This window comes from Toxorhynchites rutilus, chromosome 3 (assembly GCF_029784135.1).
Source record: "Toxorhynchites rutilus septentrionalis strain SRP chromosome 3, ASM2978413v1, whole genome shotgun sequence".
NCBI classification, from domain to species: domain Eukaryota; kingdom Metazoa; phylum Arthropoda; class Insecta; order Diptera; family Culicidae; genus Toxorhynchites; species Toxorhynchites rutilus.
The window spans coordinates 29,267,983-29,291,594 of record NC_073746.1 but is presented as its reverse complement, the minus strand read 5'-3'; the positions used below and the strand labels follow the sequence as shown (position 1 = coordinate 29,291,594).

Here is a 23,612-nt window from a genome sequence, read left to right as displayed (position 1 = left end):
TATATTTAAAATTTTACATGCAAACTGTCTTCGAAAGACTTTTAGAGCTTACTAATACAAACATTTTTCGATGCAGAACTTGTCAATATCTCAACTTTACTCAAAGTTATTTATATTTCTTCCTAAAAAACACGCTCTTTTCATTTGTTTGTCATTCTTTCTGGGGCAAACATAAAAAATGTTTGTTGGCGGAATTTGAAAGAACAGATTTCACTCTATATAATATGTTATTTTCAAAACCATGTTAGTTTTCGTGTTTGAGTAAATTAAAATTGAAATCATGAGTTTTTGGATGAAAACCCATCAATAACTTTGAGCTGGATTAGAATATTGACATGTTCTGCATCGCAAAATGTTGGTATTAATTAGCTCTAAAAGTCGTACGAAGAACATTTTGATGTAGAGTTTTAAATATAAAAGTTAGAGTAAAAAAAAACCGTTTTTTCATAGTTACCCTAATGCACTCAGATAGAAAGCGCTAAACAACTTTGTGGAAAAAATGATACAAGTCGATCCTCCGATGATATAGGAGGCGATCTGGCGTAATGGTAACATTCATGCCTCTCACGCTAAAGGTAACGAGTTCAATTATCACTCCCGACATTCTTCCAAAAATGGAAGTAAAAAGTGACGAACCAGCCAAATGAGTTGAAAAAATCCAGGAGACCTCATTAAGTTGTACAAAACAATGAGATATTATCAGTGTTGGAATATGGCAGTTTTTGCTTCCGATCAGCTGCCAGGATTCATATTCTCAAACTGGAGAGGAGACAATATTGTTGCTTGCGTATAGCCATGGGGTGTTTGCATTCGACACATACGATGAGTCTCGAAGTTTTGGCAGGAGTACCCCCGCTTACTCTTCGGTTCACAGAATTATCCTACAGATTTCTCATCCGTTGCAAGATCATGAATCCATTGGTGATCGATAACTTCGAAAATCTACTCCAACTGACTCCTCAGGCCAGTTTTATGTCTTTATCCCTAAGGTCTCGACGAGTGCATGGTTCAAGGGATTGAATGTAGGTCGTGATTTCACTCGCGTGATATCTCGGCTTATGTCCAATCACTACAACCTAAACGCGCATCTTTATCGCATTGGGTTCTCAGCAAACAATCTTTGTGACTGTGGCGATGGCTACCACGACATCGAGCATGTTGTTTGGTCGTGTATCCGGTTCCATGCTGCCCGCTCTCAGCTCTCCAGAGCATTGAGGGCACAGGGCAGACAATCGGATATTCCCGTCCGGGATATCTTAGGTAGCCGTGATCCTGATCTTCTGTTCCATCTATACCTGTTCCTCAGAAACGCCGATGTCAACATTTAATAATGTTTCCTTCGTTGTGTCTCTGTTTCATATCCTTCCTATTCGATCTATAAACTTTTACTTAGTCGCGGCAATACATACACTAACTCTTTACAGATACACGGGCCGAAGGTTGTGCAGTCCACTGATGATTCAACAAGAGCCAAAGGTTGTACCGCTCATGACAACTCTACACGAGCTGATGATTGCGCCGGCTAGTGACCATTCTATCCTGGATTCCTCGAGTCGAGAAAGACGCACCACGCTAGATATGGGGTGCAGACTATGGGGGCGTTGCTGATTAACAGTCAGCTGCATCCCAATAGGAAGTATCCCATTTCGGGCACACGTACAGAGCATTGAAGACTGCAACATCCCAATTATGAGAACACTTGTAATTCTAACCTCGAGCCAACCGCGAGTAATCGGTTACATATTACTAACATAGTTGTAAGCATACATTGTCAAAATATTGAACTCCCGGCCCCGTTAGGCTGACGCCATATGATCCTTAATATATATTTTGGATGAAAAAAAAAAACATCGTGGAAGATATTTATTGTTTAGACAAAAACTGTCTTAGACAAGGTTGTTACATATGATAGAGCGCTCATTTTTATGTTATCAAAAATAGGGTGACCAAAATTGTCGATGGAATGAAAAATCAAACTTTTCTATCTTTATAGATAGAGATAAACATAGTTCAACAATGTTGTAGTCCCAGTTATTTATTTTATTTTTGTAGAACAAAGCTTTTTTCTATCTTTTAAAATAATCGATTTGGCGCTTTTTTCTAAGTTGCATTAGGGTGACCATGAAAAAACGTGTTTTTTCTGCTTTAACTTTTATATTTCAAATTCTACATCAAAACTGTCTTCGTACGACTTTTAGAGCTTATCGATACCAACATTTTGCGATGCAGAACTTTTCTATATCTTAATCCTACTTAAAGTTATTGATGGTTTTTGTCCCAAAACTCATGATTCAATTTTAATTTACTCAAACACGAAAAGTAACATAGTTTTGAAAATCACACATCATGTAGAGTGAAATATGCTATTTCAAATGCCGTCAATAGACTTTGTTCACGTTTGCTCCAGATAGAATGACAAACAATTGAAGAGAGCGTATTTTTTGGGAAGAAATATCAATAACTTTGAGTGAAGTTGAGATATCGTCAAGTCGAATCAAATCGTGCATCGAAAAATGTTTGTATTAGTAAGCTCTAAAAGTCTTTCGAAGACAGTTTGCATGTAGAATTTGTTATATTTTTTTATCCCTTTTGTTTTATTTTAGGCTCATTAGCATTTTAGCTGTAACAGAGCCGAATTTCAATCGTGTACATGTCACATGTTTATCATATCTATAATTAGCACATTACACAGTTGCCATTTTTCGGCGTTAGAGTATTCCCTTCTATACCATTGCATATGGTACACATTTACACAGTTGCCATATAGGCGCAAGAGTTTTCGTTCTGTTCTTCCATTATCCAGTTAGACCACCGGACAGCGGAGACAGTTGATTGATTATTGTTGAGTTATTTATAGAACAGCAGCCCGATGTGTCTTGCAGAGCAGAGCAGTTGTATGGATGAATCGATCTTATTTCGACCGTGGATCGATCTCCATCGCTGATGATTGTTGCGTGGACGTAGTTATTCTGTAACAACACAAAGATGTTCAATGAGGGCCCTGAGTTTTGAACTCACGATCGATCGCTTACTAAGCGAACGCGCAACCAAAGACAGCATGTAGAATTTGAAATATAAAAGTTAGAGCGAAAAAATAGTTTTTTTCATGGTGACCCTAACGTAACTTAGAAGAAAGACGCTATAACGATTACTTAAAGAGATAGATATAAACTTTGTTCTACAAAGATGTCTCAAATAACTGGAACTACAACATTGTCGAACTATGTTTACCTCTATCTCTAAAGATAAGAAAGTTATATTTTTTATTTCATCGACAATTTTGGTCACCCTATTTTGGATATCATAAAAATGAGCGCTCTATCTTATGTAACAACTTTGTCTAAGACAGTTTTTATCTAGTTAATAACTGTCAAGCTCTAAATGCTCATTTCCACTTAAATGCATCTCCTGGACCATTGTGCAATGGTGATGCGTGGTGGTCACCCTAATTCAGGACGGTTTATTTTAAGGGTGAAATGAAAAACAAATCGATTTGGAGCAAAAACACAAGAATTGAGCAAATAGGGAGAAATTTTCTTTGATTTTTTTTTTTGTGAAAAACTGTATTTCAAAAAAATGAACATTTATGTGAGGCGAATGAAGCATTAGATTTACAGATGGAATAAACTGAAGTTTAAAACATTCAAAAGTTCAAAGAATATCGGTAAAGATCATTCAAGAACTTCATGATTTCAATATTTCAATATCCTTATTTTCAGTCAAATTTCAACAAACTCGGGTCCGCCAATCTGATAGAGAATACATTTAATATACGGCACGGTAAATGTCGACACTGTACCTTCGGTATCGTAAATGTTCAATGTATTGTCATTCCCATTTTCATTCAATCCACATGAAAAGCATTTGCACAATATCAGTGTCGGTCCCCACTCCCAAATATATTCAATATTTAAAAATAAAATAGTCAGAAATTCGACAAGAAAGAAGTCACATATCGTAAAACTTCCGAAAAACATTTTTTTTATATTTCATTAATTTGTATCTGTCAGACCCAGTGATCAACGTTTTTCTAACTCCGAATACAATTTTTTTGTGGAGACCCGTGGTATAGAGGTATTTCGCTTAACATCTGTCCCTCGAATTGGACACGAGACGTGTTAATAAATTTCATTTAACTAATTATATTATATATTCCAGATCATTTTTGATATGAAAAAAATGATTTAAGTGTTTAAAGACATTCTTCATAGGAATTGGTTTGATTATTCACGCGGAATATGACTTTTTAATCGACGTATTTTGAGATTCCAAAAACGTTGATTCTTCGTAGTCATAGTTTTATTCGAAGAAATAAATCTGGCATCCCTGGTCACGGGTCAGAGTAGAATAGTTAACTTTTACTGGCGCGCCATAAACATGCCCTTTTCGCGCCGACACTATCCCATTAAGAAGTTGAATGGAACCATATTAGAGCGGCCATTTCCGGACCCCTGGGAAACCTCCATCAGCCTAAATAGAACGATTCATTAGGCTCGAGAGCATTCTGTCATGCAGGAAATGACTAAGCTTATCAGCAATAAAGCGTGCAAAATAACGTGTGAAGGGAAACATCCCCAATCGAATCATTCTTTCACTCGAAGTTACGGATAGTTACACCTCCCAGCCTCATGATACGCCATTTTTTGGAAAAGGGGATGCTAGTTTAAAAAGCGAAATCTACACCATAATTCCGGTCCGGACCAGTTTGTGCGACTTTGGACATGCTGATAAACCCACGGACCCGGTACAGTGACAGCAGAGTGGCGTAAACAGTGGTTTTGTGGTCGAGACTTCTTCTCCCGGGGAAGGATAATTCCGTATTAGTAAAATGGAAAATTTTACGCCTTTCCAACGGAGGCAACTTTCGCCCGGCTTGGCGTGGCGTGACTAACACGACAGGCGACAAACGACGACCGGAGCCGGAACCACTGTGCCGCCCTTGCGCATCCTGTCCTGTTCGTCAGTGTTAGTTTGCAAAGGGGTTTAGGGGCTCCGGGGGATGAGGGGAGCTTTGGTAAACCTTAAGCTTTATGACGGGTACAAGTGCGAGAGTGCCCCAGTGCGAAGAATAAAGAAAATGAACAGACAAAAACGCAATGAGGGAGATAAAAGGCTGGTAGTTACTTTTTATGCATTCATATTTTATGCCTTTAATCATTTGTTTCGTATCTTTCCGACAGTATGCTTCTGAAATGAGTGTTTTTTGCTTATTATTTTTGTAGCCAAAGTTGAGTATGTTTTTGTATCCGCTCAGATGATGCAAAGCGAGAGGCAGAGTATTGTTACTTTATGACAATTGTCTTTGCGCCTGTATAGCTTAGAAGTGCCACCCCGGAACGAAAAGCCCCCACTGGCCTAAAAGTTTTCTGATGAGCACCAGCTTTATGTCACCGTGAAAGATTTTACTGTAATTTGATAGTCTGTTGGATTTGCTGTTTTATTCACGCATAATATAAGCAACAATCGAATTGGAATCCGCAAGCGAATCCGAAATATAGGTATAGGCAGACATCGTGAAATTCGAAACTCATCCACCGACAAGAGGGACGATTGTTTAATAAAGCGGAATATTTTTCACGCCTTCCAACCGAATAAGCTGAGCCTATGAATAATTAATGTCCATCACCGGTCGAGACTGTAGCTTCACGGGTTGCGAATAATGAACGCCTTTCGGTACTTCGATTCGCTTCCCCGGCTTTAAGATCTAAATTCTTCCTGCTTCAAGCACCCGGCTGCTGTAGTGACATTTCGAGGGATTACAGATCGGGTTACCGAACTTCCTGTAAATGATTAATTATACAATCCCACCTCTCCGGTTTTTGTCCCGATAGCAGTGCAGAGGATCGTCCGTTTCAATGGGGAATCTTAAAATAAACAATTCCAAATTAATATGCTTAAATAGTGAGCCAATTGACATGGTAATTAGGCATCGCTTGTAAACTATCCTCCTCTCGGTGTGGTAATTCAGTTGCGATATATGATATGTTTCATTCCCAATGTTTTATTGTAAACTTGCTGACCCGGTGAACTTCGCCCCACCAATAATTGATATTTTCATTAAAATAATTTCGAACACTCAAATCCCCACAGAAATTATTTTTCTACGTGACGTACGTGATCTATATTCGTGGTATATAATGTATTTTTAGAAATATAAATCTGATGCAGACTAAGACGCATCAAACCTGATACTGGCTGTTGAAATCCGTTGCTACGTTCTCGAATTAAATCGTGAGGAACGGACACCAAATCATTTTTATTTATATAGACTAGCTGACCCGGCAAACTTCGTCCCGCCCAAAATTAATTGCTCCTTATCACATCAACGTTTTCTTACTAAGCGCACGTACATAGGTCCAATCGCAGAACTGTTCATTGGTTGACCTTCTAATCTACCCTCCGTTTCTCCGTTACATGGAATAAATGTTTGATACAGAAAATATGATAGAATGAAGACAGCTCTAAATCGGACAATTCCTTTCTCGAGTTTTGCTCTTATCAACACATTCGGCGATTCATTTTTATTTATATAGATAGAAGACGATACAGGAGTGCGTTTTATCACATTAAAATCCATTTCCACTTTCGAACCAAGAGCAATTTCGTTAGCGCAAACATCAAATGGACTAACAACGCTTGTCAATATGTAATTGTAGAACATATGCGAATTAAATTTTTCGAATTTTCCCATTTTCCTTTAGAGTTTTCCGAAAATTTTCAATTGTCGTGTTTGGTTAGAATATGTTTGGTTGAAATATCTGTATTATTTTTATGGGACTCCCTCTCCATTCCCTCTCCATTCCAGAGGAGAGAGGGGTGTCGTACCATCATAGAAACATTTCTCGTACCCAAAACCCTCACACCCCAAAATTGGCTCCGTTTGCCTGATTGATTTTCGAGTAATGCAGCCCCCGCCTTAGGGAGGGGGAGGAGTGTCAAACCACCATTGAAACATTTATTGTCTCCTGAAACCTCCATATACCAAATTTGGTTCCTTTAGCTTGAATATTTCTTGAGAAATGCAGAAATTTGTGTTTCATTTGTATGGCAGCCTCCTCTTAGAGAGGGGGAAGAATGTCTAACCACTATAGAAGCATTGATTGCACCCTAAAACCTCTACATGCCAAATTTGGTTTCGCTTGCTTGATTAATTCCAGAGTAATGCAGAAATTTGTGTTCAATTTGTATGGCAGCCCCCCATTAGAGAGGGGGAGGAGTGCCTAACCACAATAGCAACATTTATTGCATCCTAAAACTTCCACATTCCAACTGTGGTTTCGTTTGCTCGATTAATTCCCGAGTAATGCAGAAAATTGTGTTTCATTTGTATGGCAGACTAAGACGCATTAATCCTGATACTGACTATTAAATCCGTTGCTCCGCTCTTGAGTTAAATCGTGAGGAACGGACACCAAATAATTTTGAGTTATATAGATATATATCATTTCGCAAATGTCAAACGCTTCCCAAACACAATTGCGTTGAGATGCCATGGCTGCACTTGAAATGTCATCTCTCCTGTTCTCGAAAAAAATTGAAGTTCCATTATTTATTGAGTGTAAATTATGCCAATGTGTGGTTTCAGTCCGGAAAAACTGAAGAATATAAGGAGAGACAATCACTGATGAGCATCAATCAATTATTGGGGCTATGAAACTAGTGAACCTGATTACACACCAATAGGTTACGGAAGACTCGCAGATATTGACTGACTGATGATGAATTGGAGTGGTTTTAAACTTTTCAATTCATTCGCCTCTAATACCTCACAGATATGAAAGCGCAATCTCAACATTATGCTGCATGGCATTAATCATATCACCATGGAGCCAGAACATTCTCACATCAGCATCTCCAACAAAACAACTAAAAAATATGTATAAGTATGACCGCAAGACGCTGATTTATTTAGTTTAATGTTAGGATTATACACATCGTAAAAAGGAATAAATATTTTTTAAAGGATTCGTTGTGAGAAAATATAATTGGCGCAGCCGTTCGGGCTGTTGGAAAAGTGAAAGGATTCACTGAAAAGGGGTGGTCAAAGTTGAGGCCTCGCCGTCACGTCGCTAGCCAACAGGAACCGCGGGGCCCTACACGTCAGCCTAAAAAGGTGAGTACACTGGAGTCGCTTTTAACGCGGGGGATACGCGCCGCGTAAATAGGAAACAACGTTAAAGAAAACTGCGTTAATTAAAAAAATCCGTGTAAATTTCTAATTTCGTGTAAAACAAGATCGATTACATTGAAAAAACTCTCGATCCACAAAATTGTCCGGATTTTCGTCCCATCGAGAAATATCAAAGGCGAACTGAGAAAAAAATGTGGCAAAACCAACTCATATGGAAAAAAGGGTGTAACAAGATAACACATACAATTAACAGCAGTAAAATTTATCCGAACAGCTGACGAATAATTTTCGTGTATTTTTCAGTCATAGTTCATTCAAAAACTTACAAAATGATATCCTTACTTTTTTGTCAGTTATTTCTATGTTGAGAAATGTAAAGTAGCCAAAATTCCAAAATTAGTCTACGTTTCAACTGAAACAGGTTTCATTACTTGTTTCAATTTCATTATTTTTTTTTACTCTGAGATTATTACGAGACCCTAAGATTATTAGGTGTGCTCCCGTGGCCGAGTGGTTAGCGTCATAACTAACATGCCGGGTGTTCGGGTTCGATTCCCGTTCTGGTCGGGTGAATTTTTCGTCAAAGAAATTTCCTCCGACTTGCACTGTGGTCACGCGTATTCTAGAGCTTGCCACTCAGAATGCATTCGAGGCGTGTTATTTGGCATAGAAATCTCAACTAAGTACTAATAAAAAAATGACGCAAGTAATACTACAGGGTGGGCCATTTAAAGTGGAAGGATTTGTTTTTGCAATAGTTACTTTGCTATAAAGTGGAATTTTCAAAAAAAAATTTTGAAATTCATTTATTTTGGTCCAAGGAGATTTGTTCTAACTACTTTTTGATTATGATATCTCGTAAATGACCGCCTCTGGCCTTGACCGCAAAATGTGCCCTTTTTTCGGCATTTTCCATCACTTTGCCCAATGTTTCGGCCGATATGGCAGCAATTTCTTGTCGGATATTGTCTTTCAGCGCAGCCAGGGTCCTTGGTTTACCAGTGTATACCTTGGATTTTAAATATCCCCATAAAAAAAGTCAGGAGGCGTCCAATCAGGTTATCTCGGTGGCCAGTCATAATCGCCGTTTCTCGATATTAATCTTCCGGGGAACATTTCGCGCAATAATTTGGTCGTGGCAGCCGCTGTATGGCATGTAGCGCCGTCCTGTTGGAACCAGTAATTGTCCAATTCATTTTCACGAACAAATGGCAATAAAAAGATGCCTAACTCTTGCGAACGATGGCGACCTGATGTCGACGGAGTCTCTGCAACACTGGCTCTCGTCATCAATATTCTCGTCGAAACGTCTTGGTCGTTGTCTGGACAGATGACTGGCATTACCAACACTACCAGACGATATAAATTTGGCATATAATCGACGTATAGTGTTGTCTCCAGGCGATGTTTTAACTTTATTTTTATTTTTCCACGCACGTTTAGTTAACACAATTGAGAAGTTATTTTGAATGTACAGCTGAACAATTTCAGCGCGTTGTTTAGGTGTGTATTGTTCCATGGTTAAAATTGTACTGAAATGACGCTTCCAACGCGGTATGACATTTGTTAATCTGACATCTCTGTCAAAAGTTATGGGGTTGCCAGATGCTTCCACTTTAAATGGCCCACCCTGTACGTTAAGACGGCGAAGTTCCTCTAGGAACGTTAGTGCCATTGAAGAAGAAGAAGATTATTAGGTGCCATCATAGATACTGTTTCAAATAACCTTACTATTGGAAAGTTTACCACTCTCATGTATAAAAATCCCAAACATTCTTCATATAAATTTTATTGGGAATGAAACCATTAATAATCCACTCCCAGTATATTTCAACAATTGTAATTGTTTTATCAATAACGATATTTTCATAACCCCTCATATAATTAGGTGTACCGGTAAGTTTCTTCGGTTTTTCAACAGATGGCGTAACTTGATTATTATTCCAGTGAATTAAATTTTCAGACATTCGTTTATATACATTTTTATTTACATTTTAATTTATATAGATATAAGATATGGAAATGCGTTATTTCGCTGGAAAAATCTATTTCCACTTACGAACAAAGATCAATTTCGATTGTGCAAACAGCGAATGGACTTACAACCAGTGCCACAAATTATCAAAATCTATTCACGAATGAAGGAATTAGCTTTTTCCCAGTGTCGGATGAATTCTCTTCTGTTGACACTCAACACCATATCTGTTATAATGAGTATAACACAAGAGTCGAGACGCGTGAGCTTTGTCTGTTATATTGAACGAAAACAGCATGAACGAATTTCGCAAAGCCTGCATTCAGGCACTTTCATTACTGCCAATAATTTCAGGTGATTATCACGAACATTAAGTTGATCTTCATCGCTCGCAGTTATTTTTTTTATTGAAATCGTGTTTTATTTTCATATTCTCACGACATTCTTCCAAAAATGTAAGTAAATTGACGAACCAGCCAAATTGTTTTGAAAGTCACTATAATACAGTATAAAAATGAACGAAACGCTCAACGCCGTTCAACGCTAAACCTCACTCAGCCCTTGATATAAAACATATCAAGGGTTATACTATACATTCCATTGCCGAAGTCGCCAAAAACAAGAATTTTGTGTTATCGATTTTACTCTCAATGAGTTGACGTTGAATTTTATGCTTTGATTTTCACTAACACGCAACGATCTTCAATTTCGACGTTACGAATATCATGAACAAAATGAAGATGCAAATGAAAAATGAACTTCATGGCAAGCTGATGTTTGCTGTTCATTTCACTGGTTTTCATTGATACTGTTGTTCCATATTTATCGACTCTTGCTTGACCAGTAGGTTATCAATACAAGGGAGACTGAAATTCGTCGTATTTGAACAACAAAATAAAGAAGGCTAAAATCGGATCATCCCTTCTTCGGGTTTTTCGCTTACCAACAGATTTTTCCTTACATTTTTATTTATATAGATAGTTTGTTTTCACACTAGAAGCCAAGTACACTATGGTTTCTACACCAAAAGAGGTAATAATTAGTGCAGGTTAGAAAAATGAATTATTGATTTATGCTTGAAGTAAATTATATATATATTATACAATTACCCAGCGAATCACTGTTACCGTTAGGATAATATTCAACGCGTGTCCCTTGTAAAAGATATACAGGCACACTGTAATGTGTGTATTATTCTTATTCCATATTTTGTGAAACAAATTCAGGTATTTTTAGCTTGAAGCTGATTGTTTATTAAATCATGGCTATCGGAAGAACAGTGTCTTTTCCCTGACTTACACGAACACTCGGCTGAAAAGTGGTAATTTTGACTTGGAAGACGAAGAACGTTCCGGACCGCCAAAAAAGTTTGAAGATGAACAATTGGAGGCTTTACTCGATCAAGATCCGTCACAAACGCAACCAAAATTTGCAGATACACTTGGAGTAGCTCAGCAAACCATATCCGATCGTTTAAAAGCAATGGGAATGATCCGAAAGATAGGACATTGGGTGCCGTATGAATTGAAGCCGCGAGACTTCGAACGCCGTTTTTTCACGTGCAAACAACTGCTCCAATGACATAAAATAAAGGGTTTTTTTTTGCATCGAATCTTTACTGGCGATGAAAACTGGGTCCATTAAGACAATCCTAAACGTCGGGCAACATATGTATACCCCGACCATGCATCAAAATCAACGGCCGCGCGGAGTATTCACGGCCAGAAGGTTATGCTGTCTACTTGGTGGGACCAGCTGGGTGTGGTGTACTATGAGCTGCTAAAACCGAATGAAATCATTACGGGAGACCTCTACCGACAACAATTGATGCGTTTAAGCCGTGCACTGAACAAAAAAATGGCCACAATACGAGCAAAGACACAATAAAGTTATTTTGCAGCACGACAACGCTCGGCCGCATGTCGCGAAATCGGTCAAAACATACTTGGAAACGCAGAAATGGGAGGTCCTATCCCACCCGCCGTATTCTCCAGACATTGCTCCGTCCGATTACTACCTTTTTCGATCGATGCAACATGGGCTGGTTGACCAGAACTTCTCCAATTTTGATGAAGTCAAAAATTGGATCGATTCGTGATTAGCCGACAAACCGACCGATTATTTCCGCAAAGGGATCCGTGAATTGCCAGAAAGATGGGAAAAAGTTGTGACTGGCGATGGGCATTACTTTGAATATTGAATTTGTAAACTTCGCAGAATAAAGCATTAATTTTTGAAAAAAAACTAAGTAATTTACCGGTACTCCTATTATGAATTCGCATGCTGGCAAATTCTTATTATTTTAGGTAAATCGCGATGGCTCTTACACTACGCATCATGTTGCTCATGGTAGCATGTTGTCACGACATAATTTTAACAATCTTTCTATAATAATTCATTGAATGAAATGTATTCCGCCCACATCTGACTTAAGAACACTTTAAGAAACCAAATTGAATAGTACACATCGTTTGATTACAAACTTGTATCCACGAAATAAATTCAAAAGCAAAAATAACAATAGTGTCAAAATATATTATATCTCCAGCAGAATTAAGTTTTGCTTATAATATAAGATACACCGGGGCAAGTTGGAACGATTTTTTCGAAGTTCAACTTGAAAGTTATCTCAGAAAATCACTAAATCAATAAATTCATATCTGTTTGCGGCATATACAAGGCATGACAGATGACTTTCGATTAAAAAAAATAGAGATTCACACTGGATGTTTCGAAAAATATAAGTTTTCTAAATGTTTAGTTATCATATGCATTGTTTTAACTTGTCCGTAGAGCGGGGTAAGCTGAAACGCGAAACTATCATGAGTTCGATGTGCGGTTTTGCTTCTCGAACTATCTACAACTGATTTATGAATCACTAAATTGAAAGAATTACATATCAAAATTTGGAAAAAAAAGATTTTAGTACACGTGAGATGTGGAGGAGTAGTCTGATACACCCAAAAAGGGACACTACATATAGTAAAACCTGGTTTTGTGCAAATTTTTTTTGGTGCTATTTCCTTTCTTGTGCGGTTTTTTTGTGCGATTTTTTTGTGCGGTGTATGAAAAGAAGCATATTTGACGAAGTTATCGTCCATTTAGTTTTTTCGATGGTTTATGTGCATTTCAGTGCGAAAAAAGCATATTTGCATCTCAATTACCCACTTCTGAAATCATTCCCCTCCTCTCATCAAATGCTCTAAGTATTTTTAAGTTTTTGCATGACATGATTTCTAACAGCAACACGTTTCGACATGTAATTAAAAGCACAAACAAAAGGGAAAAGAAACAAAAACAAATTGAACGGTGAATGGCGTGGATTGGAGTTATTTTCTTTGGGGGAAACTTTTTTTATGTGGTCCCCTATCTACCGCACAAAAGAAGTTTTTTTTTCAAAATGTGTACCGAACACGATTTTTTAAAGCTGCTGGTGAAGTTTTTCACGATTTTTTTTATGCGACTTTCTTTGTGTAGTCCCTATCCCCCGCACAAAAAAAAAAAGGTTTGCCTGTACTAGTATTAATATTGGAAACAATATCATCAAGAATACTTTTTAGACGCTTTGATGTCAGAGTAGAGTTACTAAAAACGAGCACTAATGAGGTTTATGGAATAAAATGGTATTCAAATATTACGTAACGTACTCAGAAAGGGAGGGGGGATGCCTAGTGGAAACTTGTTCAGAAATAAATCCTACTAAATTTAAACATTTTTATGCAAATGAACATTTGTTATATGTTATGAGGGGAAGAGATAGTTAAAAATAGTAAACAAATTACGGTATTTAATATTTGAACGATCCCTAATTGCAAAATTAACTAATTTGGCTTGTATCATGCATGTGTATTCATAAATTATGTAGAACCTACTGAGGAACGAAATATTAATGATTCTTATTTTTTTTTTAATTTATCATCATTGATTCATATAGCAATAACCGACAAATGACGTCCAGCATCTGCAGCAATGTATAAAAAATAGTCGATTTTCGCTGATTTCAACTTACCCCAGGGTTGAAAAAAACATGGGGTGAGTTTAAATGCTCAGAGCTATACGGAAAAAGATTTTCCAGTTTAGTTTTCAAAACCACAAGAATTGATTATCTCTATTTGATTACATGACGTGCGATTCTGACGATATTTTTGAAAAAAAAATCGGTGTTTTCGGACCGATTGAGTCAGCGCGCAAAAATGCTTGTTTTGATTTCGGTTGTGTCCCATTCACCCGAATACTATTCACCCGAAACACGTTTACCCGAAACACATTTATCCGAATGTAACGAATACCTGAATGCAACATTTACCCGAATGAACGTTTAACCTCCTGTTGATAAATAAGATTAAATCAAAATAACATGAAAAAGCAACAAAATACGAAGTAAAATGAGAAATAGTAATGAGGAAATTTGAAAATGATTTTGAAGATTTCGCGGTGTCATTTTTAAAAATTAGTGTAGTCACAATTGCCATGTCGGCTTCTTTCCTTTCCGTATCGATCTTTAAGGCCCTGAGATCATTCGAAAATGAGCATGGGTTATGGAATATTCCGCAAATTAAGCAAGTAATTTTAACATAAAAAATATAAAGCATAAATGTCATGACAATGTGAGAAGAATTGATAAAAAATGGTACTCACGTATTTACCACCGCAGCGCAGTTTTTATCATAAATTTGTTATTTCCTGATGAAATTTATTCTGTGGTCAGCGTAATGGGGGCGAAGTCCCCATTTAACGAGACAATCCGAGTCGGCCGCCGACCCGCCGTCGGAAGCGGCGGCCTCTCGCAAGCAAACCTGTGTTCCTCGGATTGCCCTGTATGTTTGAAACATAGGAGACGATCCTTCAGTTAGTGAGCGGTTAACTGTTACATTTGGGTATTTGTTGCATTCGGGTAAATGTCGCATTCGGGTAAGTGTCAATTCGGGTAAATGTTACATTCGGGTATTTGTTACATTGTAACATTGTAACATTGAGTGGAATTCGGGTAAATGTGACACAATCTTGATTTCACGGAACAAGGAAAAGTAAACAAAGGCGCGGATTGCGTTAAGGCCTTCCAATATTCTGGCAATGATCGTCATAAGGTGGGTTGAAAGATAACGTTTACTATAAATATTTTTATCACGTCAATCCATTATTCTTAGTAAATGGTATGATTTCCGTTTTAACTTATCCCAAATTTCAACTTGCCCCGGTGTACCTTGCTGTGAACTATAATCAGCTCGACGACATCGCATCGCAGTAAGTGGTTTGACAAAAAATTCAGCGTAGAGTGGTTTTATGTTTTTACCCAATGTAAGAAGTCAGGAAAGTTTTTGGCATAGAAATCTCAACTAAGTACTGATAACAATGACTCAAGTAATACTACGTTGAGACGGCGAAGTTCCTCTAGGAACGTTAGTGCCATTTAAAAAGAAGAAGTCTGAAATGAGGTTCAATTCTATTCTAGCTCTAGAACGGTTAACCTCTGCATTTATTTTTAAAAACTCCGAAATCCTAATCGAATTCGAGTATTTTTTAACTAATATATTATATCATTCAACTCCGCGAACATGATTGTCGAGATGCTATGGCTGCATATGAAATGCCATCTCTCCTGTTGTCTGGCTCACGAAAGAAATCTTAACTTCAAATTTTTATTATAAATATACAGGATTTTCCATTTCGGGCTTCCGAAAGTATACAGCCCTGCACTGACAATCGTTTGACATAGCTGTCAACCAAAGCGTCATATCATTAGTTGAATGTCTGCCATTTTACAATATGGATCGTTTTAGCATCGCACAACGTGTTAATTTTGTTAAATTATACTATAAAAATGATGAAAAACCGGCAAATGTTTTTCGAGCATTACGGACGGATTTTGGTCGTCATGGACGGCCTACAGAGCACACAATGTGTAATGTAGTGCGTAAATTCGAACAAACTGGATCCGTAGCGGATATTGTGAAACCTGTGCATCATCGTAATGTGCGTTCGGCCGAAAATATTGCTGCTGTTGCTGCCAGTGTGGAGGATGACCCGAATGTTTCGATTCCACGGCGTGCTCAGCAATTGGGCTTGTCAAACACATCATTGTGGCGAATTTTGCATTTGGACTTGCATCTAAATCCATATAAAGTCCAACTGGTACAAAAATTAGAGCGTGGTGACCATGGAATGCGTCGGGCATACGTCGATAGGGTGAACGAACAACAGCAGCAAAATGCTGAATTTTCGCATCAAATTTTCTTCAGCGATGAGGCACATTTCGAGCTCGGTGGCTATGTGAACACCCAAAATTTCCGTATATGGGACTCAAAAAATCCACACGTGATTGTTGAGAGGCCATTGCATCCGCCAAAAGTCACTGTTTGGTGCGTATTATGGTCTGGTGGAGTCATCGGGCCGTATTTCTTTGAAAATGAGGACGGCGAGACGGTAACTGTGAATGGTGAGCGCTATGGCCGCATGTTAACCGATTTTTTTTGCCACAAATTGAAGATATGGATACGGATGACATGTGGTTTCAGCAGGACGGCGCCACGTGCCACACAACACGACCGAACATGGTCATATTGCGAACGAAATTTGAGGGACGCATAATTTCGCAGTTTGGTGATGCCAATTGGCCGTCCAGATCATGCGATTTGAACCCGCTAGACTTTTTTTTATGGGGTTATGCGAAAGACCGAGTCTATGCCAACTCTCCGCAAACTCTTGAACATTTGAAAGACAACATTCGTGAAGTTATGACCGAGATACCGCCCCATATGTGCCGAAAAGTCATCGAAAATTACCTGTTCCGGATCAAGGTGTGCGAGGAAGCCCTAGGTGGACATTTGAATGATGTTGCATTTCACAAATAATGGCATAAACCAAACTTTAATTTGAAATAAAAGTTTCATCGAAACTCGAATTCTAAGTGTGTTTTATTTCAATTTACTTTCGGAATTTAAAGTTGGATTATTATATTGACAATACCGTTTTTGACAATCACCGATGGGCATCAATTAGTTGATGAGGGTTATGAAACGATTGATACTTATGAAAATGAATCATTACATACCGATAGGTTACAGCGCTATCATTTTCCACCCACCATTATTAGGGGAGATGGGGGTAAAACGAACATGTTAAGAAAAACTTCAATTATATCTTTGGAGACTCATGTTTCCCAAAACTTTGATGCAGTTTCTTGCAATTCAATATACTGTTTTTATACTTAATTGGCCAAATATTTTACAAAGAAGCGTTTTTCAATGATTTTTACTGAAATTAAAACAGTCCGAAAAGTACAACATCTTTTGACGTAGAACTACGTCTTTCAGGAAGGGTCCCAAATCAGAAAACAGGTCACGTTTTTATGCAATAAAGTTAACGTTAATAACTATTTTCACTGTGAACGAATTCTCATGATTTGCATACCATTCGAATCGAAAATTCTCTAAGATTTGTTTGATATGCAATAAAAAATCGTCATTTCAGATACTAGAGGTGAATGAACTTCAGCGGTTCGAGAACTAAGTAAACATGAGATGTGCAATAATTTAAGAGGGAAATGTGAAATGATCATTTGACAATTTATTCGTTCAAATATTTTGGTGGTCCTAGGCATCATATCAAACGTAAAAGGACGTTCATCAAATTTATTTGTAACGAAGAGCATAATCTATTACAAAAATTACGATGCATTCTAAAATAATATTCGAAGTGGTAAACAAATGAATTCCATAATATAATTTCGTAGTTCTACGTCGAAAATATGCGGTCGTGTCCTAGATACAACCTCTTAAAATTTTTTTCGAAGCGGGTAATATGGGCAGGTTTGTAATACATGAAGCGTAGAGGTTTATCGATCGCAAGAGGTATAATTTTATTCAACCAAGGTCTGAACTCATCTCGAATGTCCGTTAAATGATGGAAAAATCAAATTAATCCACCTAGAAGTGATATCGTGCTTCTCAGCAGTATAAACGGATAGACTCTCAACTAATTTGCTTTTGGTTCCAGTCAGCTTCTAAACAGTCCACATTTGACGATTTCATTTCCATTTATAGACGCAGGGCATTCCTAAGGAATAGATTAAACAGACTTTTCACAGTCCATTCCACTGGCAACCGTCCGTTTTACCCCACCAGTACAATTATTTCAACAATTTAAATTTTTCCGTTACTTTTCCGTATATACCTAATATCGCTTCTCTGTTAACTCACAAACCGAAATATAACTATTAGCGAATTGAATTTTGATATTAAACCACTCAAATGCTTAATATCGCAGCAGCTAAAATTTCATCCACACACGGAATCATGTATGATTTTCGGTTTTTGTTTCCCTTTTCCACTTTTGATCAGTATTCATTGCCATAGGGTGGCTTAAATATTATAGAATAACATGTAGATAACATGATATCTGAAATTCAAAATATAGCTATATAAATCAAACACCTGTCCATTTTATCCCCGCTGTCCGTATTACCCGCGGTTCCCCTAATTGAAACTCTTAAGGGAACAATTCAATTATTTATGTTGCTTCAAACACATCATTTAGATAGGCTAAAAGAAAGGATCAACGTCTAAAAACAGCTGCGGGGGAGATACAACAGTCGCCAAAATCGAACAGTAATTCGAATAAACATCCAACAAACTCAGGTGGAAAAGATATGATGGCTACTAAAAACAAATACGGCAGAAAATGTTACCTATTTACCTGCACTCGATGTTCGGTCGATTGGCTGCTCGGGATTGTATATTGGATTTCGGGCTCACTTACAGACAGCGTCGTGACCTTTACGCGCAATCTATACAGGTACCTGGTACACCTGTCAAGATGAATAACGTGGCACGGCTCGGCTCTTGCGAGCATTGAGTCGATACGTGACTGTGACTTTCGCTCGTTCACAATTCGCGCTATCAGTTCCGGCAGCATTTCTGTTATTTATTTATTTTTTCGACAAGACGCGCAGACACCTTTCTGCCGAATTTGATTGTGAGAATGTGTTTTCAATAAATTCATGAACTTGCGAAATAGAAAGAGGGGCTATACTTTGTACACGGGCTTCGATTGTTGTCGTGGCGCGAGAGTTGATCGAATTTCCACCTCCGATTGAACCCGCGATGGATGGCGGCAGAGTTGTTATCAGTTCGTGCCGTTCAGGCTCCATTAGTATTCTCCGAAAGGATTTTCCACACACACAGTGCGATACCTTCGCTGCGTTGGTACGATGATTGAGATCTGGATTATTTTCGTCCTTGCACGCGGTATCCTTACACATCCCGCATCGACCGGAGGATGGGACCGGCGGTGGCTGAGCAGATCATAAACGATAATATAGCGGAAGGGGTGGTGTGGAGGAACAGCGGTACAGAGCAGCATCAACAATAAAAAAGCATTTGCTCACGCTCACAAAGAAATGTATGTATACGAGTGTAGATACTTAAAGTTTGTCGCCCCATCATGCTGCGGGTTGGGAAGCCGTTCAGTTTTATGTTTATGTTTTGTTTGCCGAGAAGGGTTGTGGGCGTGGAGTTAAGCCGAGAAAGAAACAGTAGACAAAAAATCGAGAAATGAAAACGGATCGAAAAGACGAGTAAGCACAAAAAGGTTGAATGGTTCTAGTTAGTGATAAGAAATTCAACAAGACATTCAGACGTACACATACACATACTTACCGTGGGGATAAAAAATGGGATTCGATTGAAAGGGACAAGATGGAAGCAGAAACGAACGAAACAAAACCAACAACAAAAAAATGAATAACCACATTTCCAAGTAAACTTACCCATCTTTGGCAGAATCACGTCTTTGGAGATGGTGCGATTGGCGTTCATGCGCCTGATTGCTTGATCCATGCTTCCGGTGCTGGGCGCGTTGGAAGACGGAAGTTTTCCGGAACCGGTGTTCATACATGCTCCCGGCCCGGCTTGACCTGCTTGAATTGATAGGAAAAATTGAAACGTCATCACCATTTTTTTTTATCGGGAGGGATATTCAAAGCTCGATTCGGTTAAAATCTGGACGCGAGAATACGGCTCTATTTCGGAATGATTTTGATGAAATGGAAATGATTGATTTTCTCTGTTATGGAGACCTTAAACTATAAAGCTATGTCCCTAAAAATAATGCTTTTTGGTTGAATTTTTCTTGAAAAGCAAAAAAAAATGCTCACTATAAGGTTATTTAACAAATTTTATCGTAAAATTAAAGTTGTTCTGATAATTGTACTGTTTTCTAATTATTTTACAATTTATTATTTGTAGATCTGTCAACTCATTTTATACATTCGGCAAACATCGAAATTTCTCTGTGTTCTTTGAATGACTCTAATATCGTTATATATGAACATGAAACACACACCATTTTAGTATCCACGAGAGCTAGATTTGGGATCTTCTAGTTATACATTTCATTTGGATTTCAAACAAATATATAGAAAATAGCAGTTGAGTGCTCAACAACAGAATTATCTTAGATATAATGAAAGAATACCTGTTTCGTTTGTGATGAGCAATATTTTAATCGATAGTGACACAAACGCAAGAAAAATTAGTAAATGAATCGTTAATTTCCCGAGTACTCCTAGTATATCGGGTTTTACACATACAAACATCCGAGCAAAAAGAAAAAAAAAACAATTTATAATGTCTTTAAAATAACTCCTATTTGCTGGAGATATCTCCGGGGATAACCGTAGCAATATAAAACTGTTGTCCAGGAAGATAACGGGTAAGTCATAAGTAGTGGGACTAAATTCATGCCACATTTTCCGCCACACGTGGTAGACGGAGACAAACAGCTTTGTGTGGTTTTGTTCTCCTCTTTGTGGCCGTTGTTCGTGCTAAGTTTGTTTTCGTTCATTTGTGACGAAGGTCGCGGAACAGATTTTTTTTCGAGAACGCGTCTTAAACGCGAAGAACTGTTTGTCGAAAATAGTTGCTTTTGTAAAAAAAACACCATAAGGATGAAGATATTATGTTTTGGTCCGGCAGTTGGGCAGTCGGTTGACCGCCCATAACATGCCGTTTGGAACGTTCATCGGAATAAACGTTCCCCAGGCGCGGCCAATCGAGTCGTACTTGGCCATATTGTCACAGTCGGTGTTCGAAAATGGTTGGGAAGCTCAACAAAATCCCGTATCATCAGATGTACCAAAAAGTGGTCCAGACCATGACGGCGAGGGTTCTAGGGATCTCGAGGAAGATTTATGTCTTATTATTTTACACGTCAAACTCATATTGTATGAACTTGCGAAAATACAATGAAGAATTGAATTTAAAAAAAAAACTTTTTTTTACCAAATCAGTTCCCATTTAGTTCTGTTACTTATGACTCACCCTTTATTATTTATTTTTCTGGCGAACGGATGTCATTTCGTGAATTTGCTGTTGTACCCAAGTTCAGCTAGTCTACGCCAAATGATTCTGTCAGAAATGGGCAGCGAGAAGACTTTCTGAGATTTGTTTTTTTATTTCCCAAACGATTAATCCATCTGCTCGTGCCCTCGGCTCCCGAGGACGACCCCTCCTTTCGCTTTTCCTGGACGCATCAGCTACTGATCCAGTAGTATTATGCTTTACCACAATTCCATTGACTGTTTCTCGGCTTATTCCAAATTTGTCATAACGAAAAATAGAGTAAAATGTTTTTCGTTATGACAAGTGACGCACATAAACTTGTTCAAAAAATATTTGAATTTGTTTGAAAACGTGAATTTGTGCACTTTTTATGAAAATTTTGGTAGCTTAGAAAAGAACATTTGGTGTTGTTATTGGAGCTGGTGTTGCGGATTCGATCGCCATTGGATTCTGAAGAGTTTTTATTTTATTCCCTCACAATTTTAAAACTCTTTTAACATCCTTTTGACTTATTCTCCTACCTGTTCTACTTCTTCTTCCTAATGTTCTTCTTCTTCATCTTCCTCTTCTACTCCTTTTTCCCTCTTGTTTTATTTCTTTTTCTATTTTTATTCTTCTTTGTTTTCTTGGTTTGTTTTATGGCGTATTTGTTTTGAAACGTTTATTCACCGGAAATGTTTTGGTGATGATGTTCAGAATCGAGAAACCCTTCTTAGGCCAAAACACTACTGAAGATATTTTCTATTGATTTGTTTTTTCGTTGCAGCTTTGGTTGTTCGTATAGATATTCTACACTAGTTGACCCGGCAAACTTCGTTCCGCCCAAAATTTGTTTTTTGTTATCAATACCTTTAAACATTCACGTTTTCTTACTATGAGCATTCATGGGTCCAATCGCAGAACTGTTCATTGATTGATCTTCTAATCGACCCCGTTTAATTTTGTATGGCAGCTCCCCCTTAGAGAGGGGGGAGGAGTATCTAGCCACCATAGAATCATTTATTGCAAGCTAAAAACTCCACATGCAAAATTTGGTTCAATTTGTTTGATTAATTCTCGAGTAATGCAGAAATTTGTGTTTCATTTGTATGGTAGCCCCCTCTCAGAGAAAGGGGAGGACTGTCTATTCACCATGGAAACGTTTCGTGTCCCCTAAAACATCCGCATGACAAACTTGGCTCCATTTGCTTGATTAGTTTTCGAATTATGCAGAAATTTGTATTTCTTTTGTATTGCAGCTCCCCCTTAGAGAGAGGGGTGGAGTGTCTAACCACCGTGAAAACATTTATTGCACCCTAAAACCTCCACATGCCAAATTTAGTTTCATTTTCTTGATTAATTCTCGAGTTATGCACAAATTTGTGTTTCATTTGTATGGCAGCCGCATCTAAGAGAGAGGGTAGGAGTATCTAACCACCATGGAAACATTTATTGCACCCTAAAACCTTCACATGCCAAATTTGATTTCATTTGCTTGATTCGAAAGGTTTGCACCGATTTTTGGGGAAACGGAGGCTTTTTTTTAAGCAGGCATTCAATCATATAATTTCATATGCACACTTTTGTTGTATATTTTATACTAGGAAGGCCCAAAGCGTAACTCCTATATGTTAATGTTTATACGAGGGTCGTTTGAAAAATAAGTTTCAGTTTCAGAAATCGCGGAAAAATGAAGTTAGGCCAAAAAGCAAAGTGATTTTCTTAATCTACGTTTTATACGTACGTATTATTCTATTTTCCTACTTAATCGCCGTAACGTTCGAGGCGTTCGGCGGTCAACGATTGGATAGCACTGAAGAAATTCGTGACGCAGTTACATCGTACTTCCAAAAAGTACGCACTTCGCGCTCGGAATAGAAAAACTTGTGTCATGCTATGAAAAATGCCTCGAACGTTACGGCGATTATGTAGAAAAATAGAAAAAAAACGTAGATTACGAAAATCACCTTGTTTTTTGTCCTAACTTAATTTTTTCGCGATTTTTGAGGCACTGAAACTAATTTTTTGAACGACCCTCGTATAAAACATATGGAGCCAATCTTAGCATGTGAGGGTTTTTGGGTACGAGATTTTTTTTTGATGGTTTGACATTTGCAGAATAAAAGGAATTTGTTTGCAGAATAAAAGGAATCAACGTGAAACGAAAGAAATATGTACGAAAGAAACG

The 23,612-nt window shown here is 37.9% G+C and overlaps 1 protein-coding gene across 4 annotated transcripts in view; it reads right to left on the bottom strand.

The window, feature by feature from the left end:
• LOC129775505 (potassium voltage-gated channel protein Shaw-like) overlaps positions 1 to 23,612 on the bottom strand; it is a 410,947-nt gene that overhangs the window by 34,988 nt on the left and 352,347 nt on the right. For 2 of the 4 annotated variants that reach the window (XM_055780317.1, XM_055780318.1), the window contains one exon: positions 19,873 to 20,022. In XM_055780317.1, coding sequence (XP_055636292.1) covers positions 19,873 to 20,022 — 150 coding nt within the window. Of the gene's footprint in view, positions 1 to 18,800; positions 19,551 to 19,872; positions 20,023 to 23,612 lie in introns of all 4 variants that reach the window. The other 2 variants (XR_008742971.1, XM_055780319.1) reach the window with 2 other exon arrangements.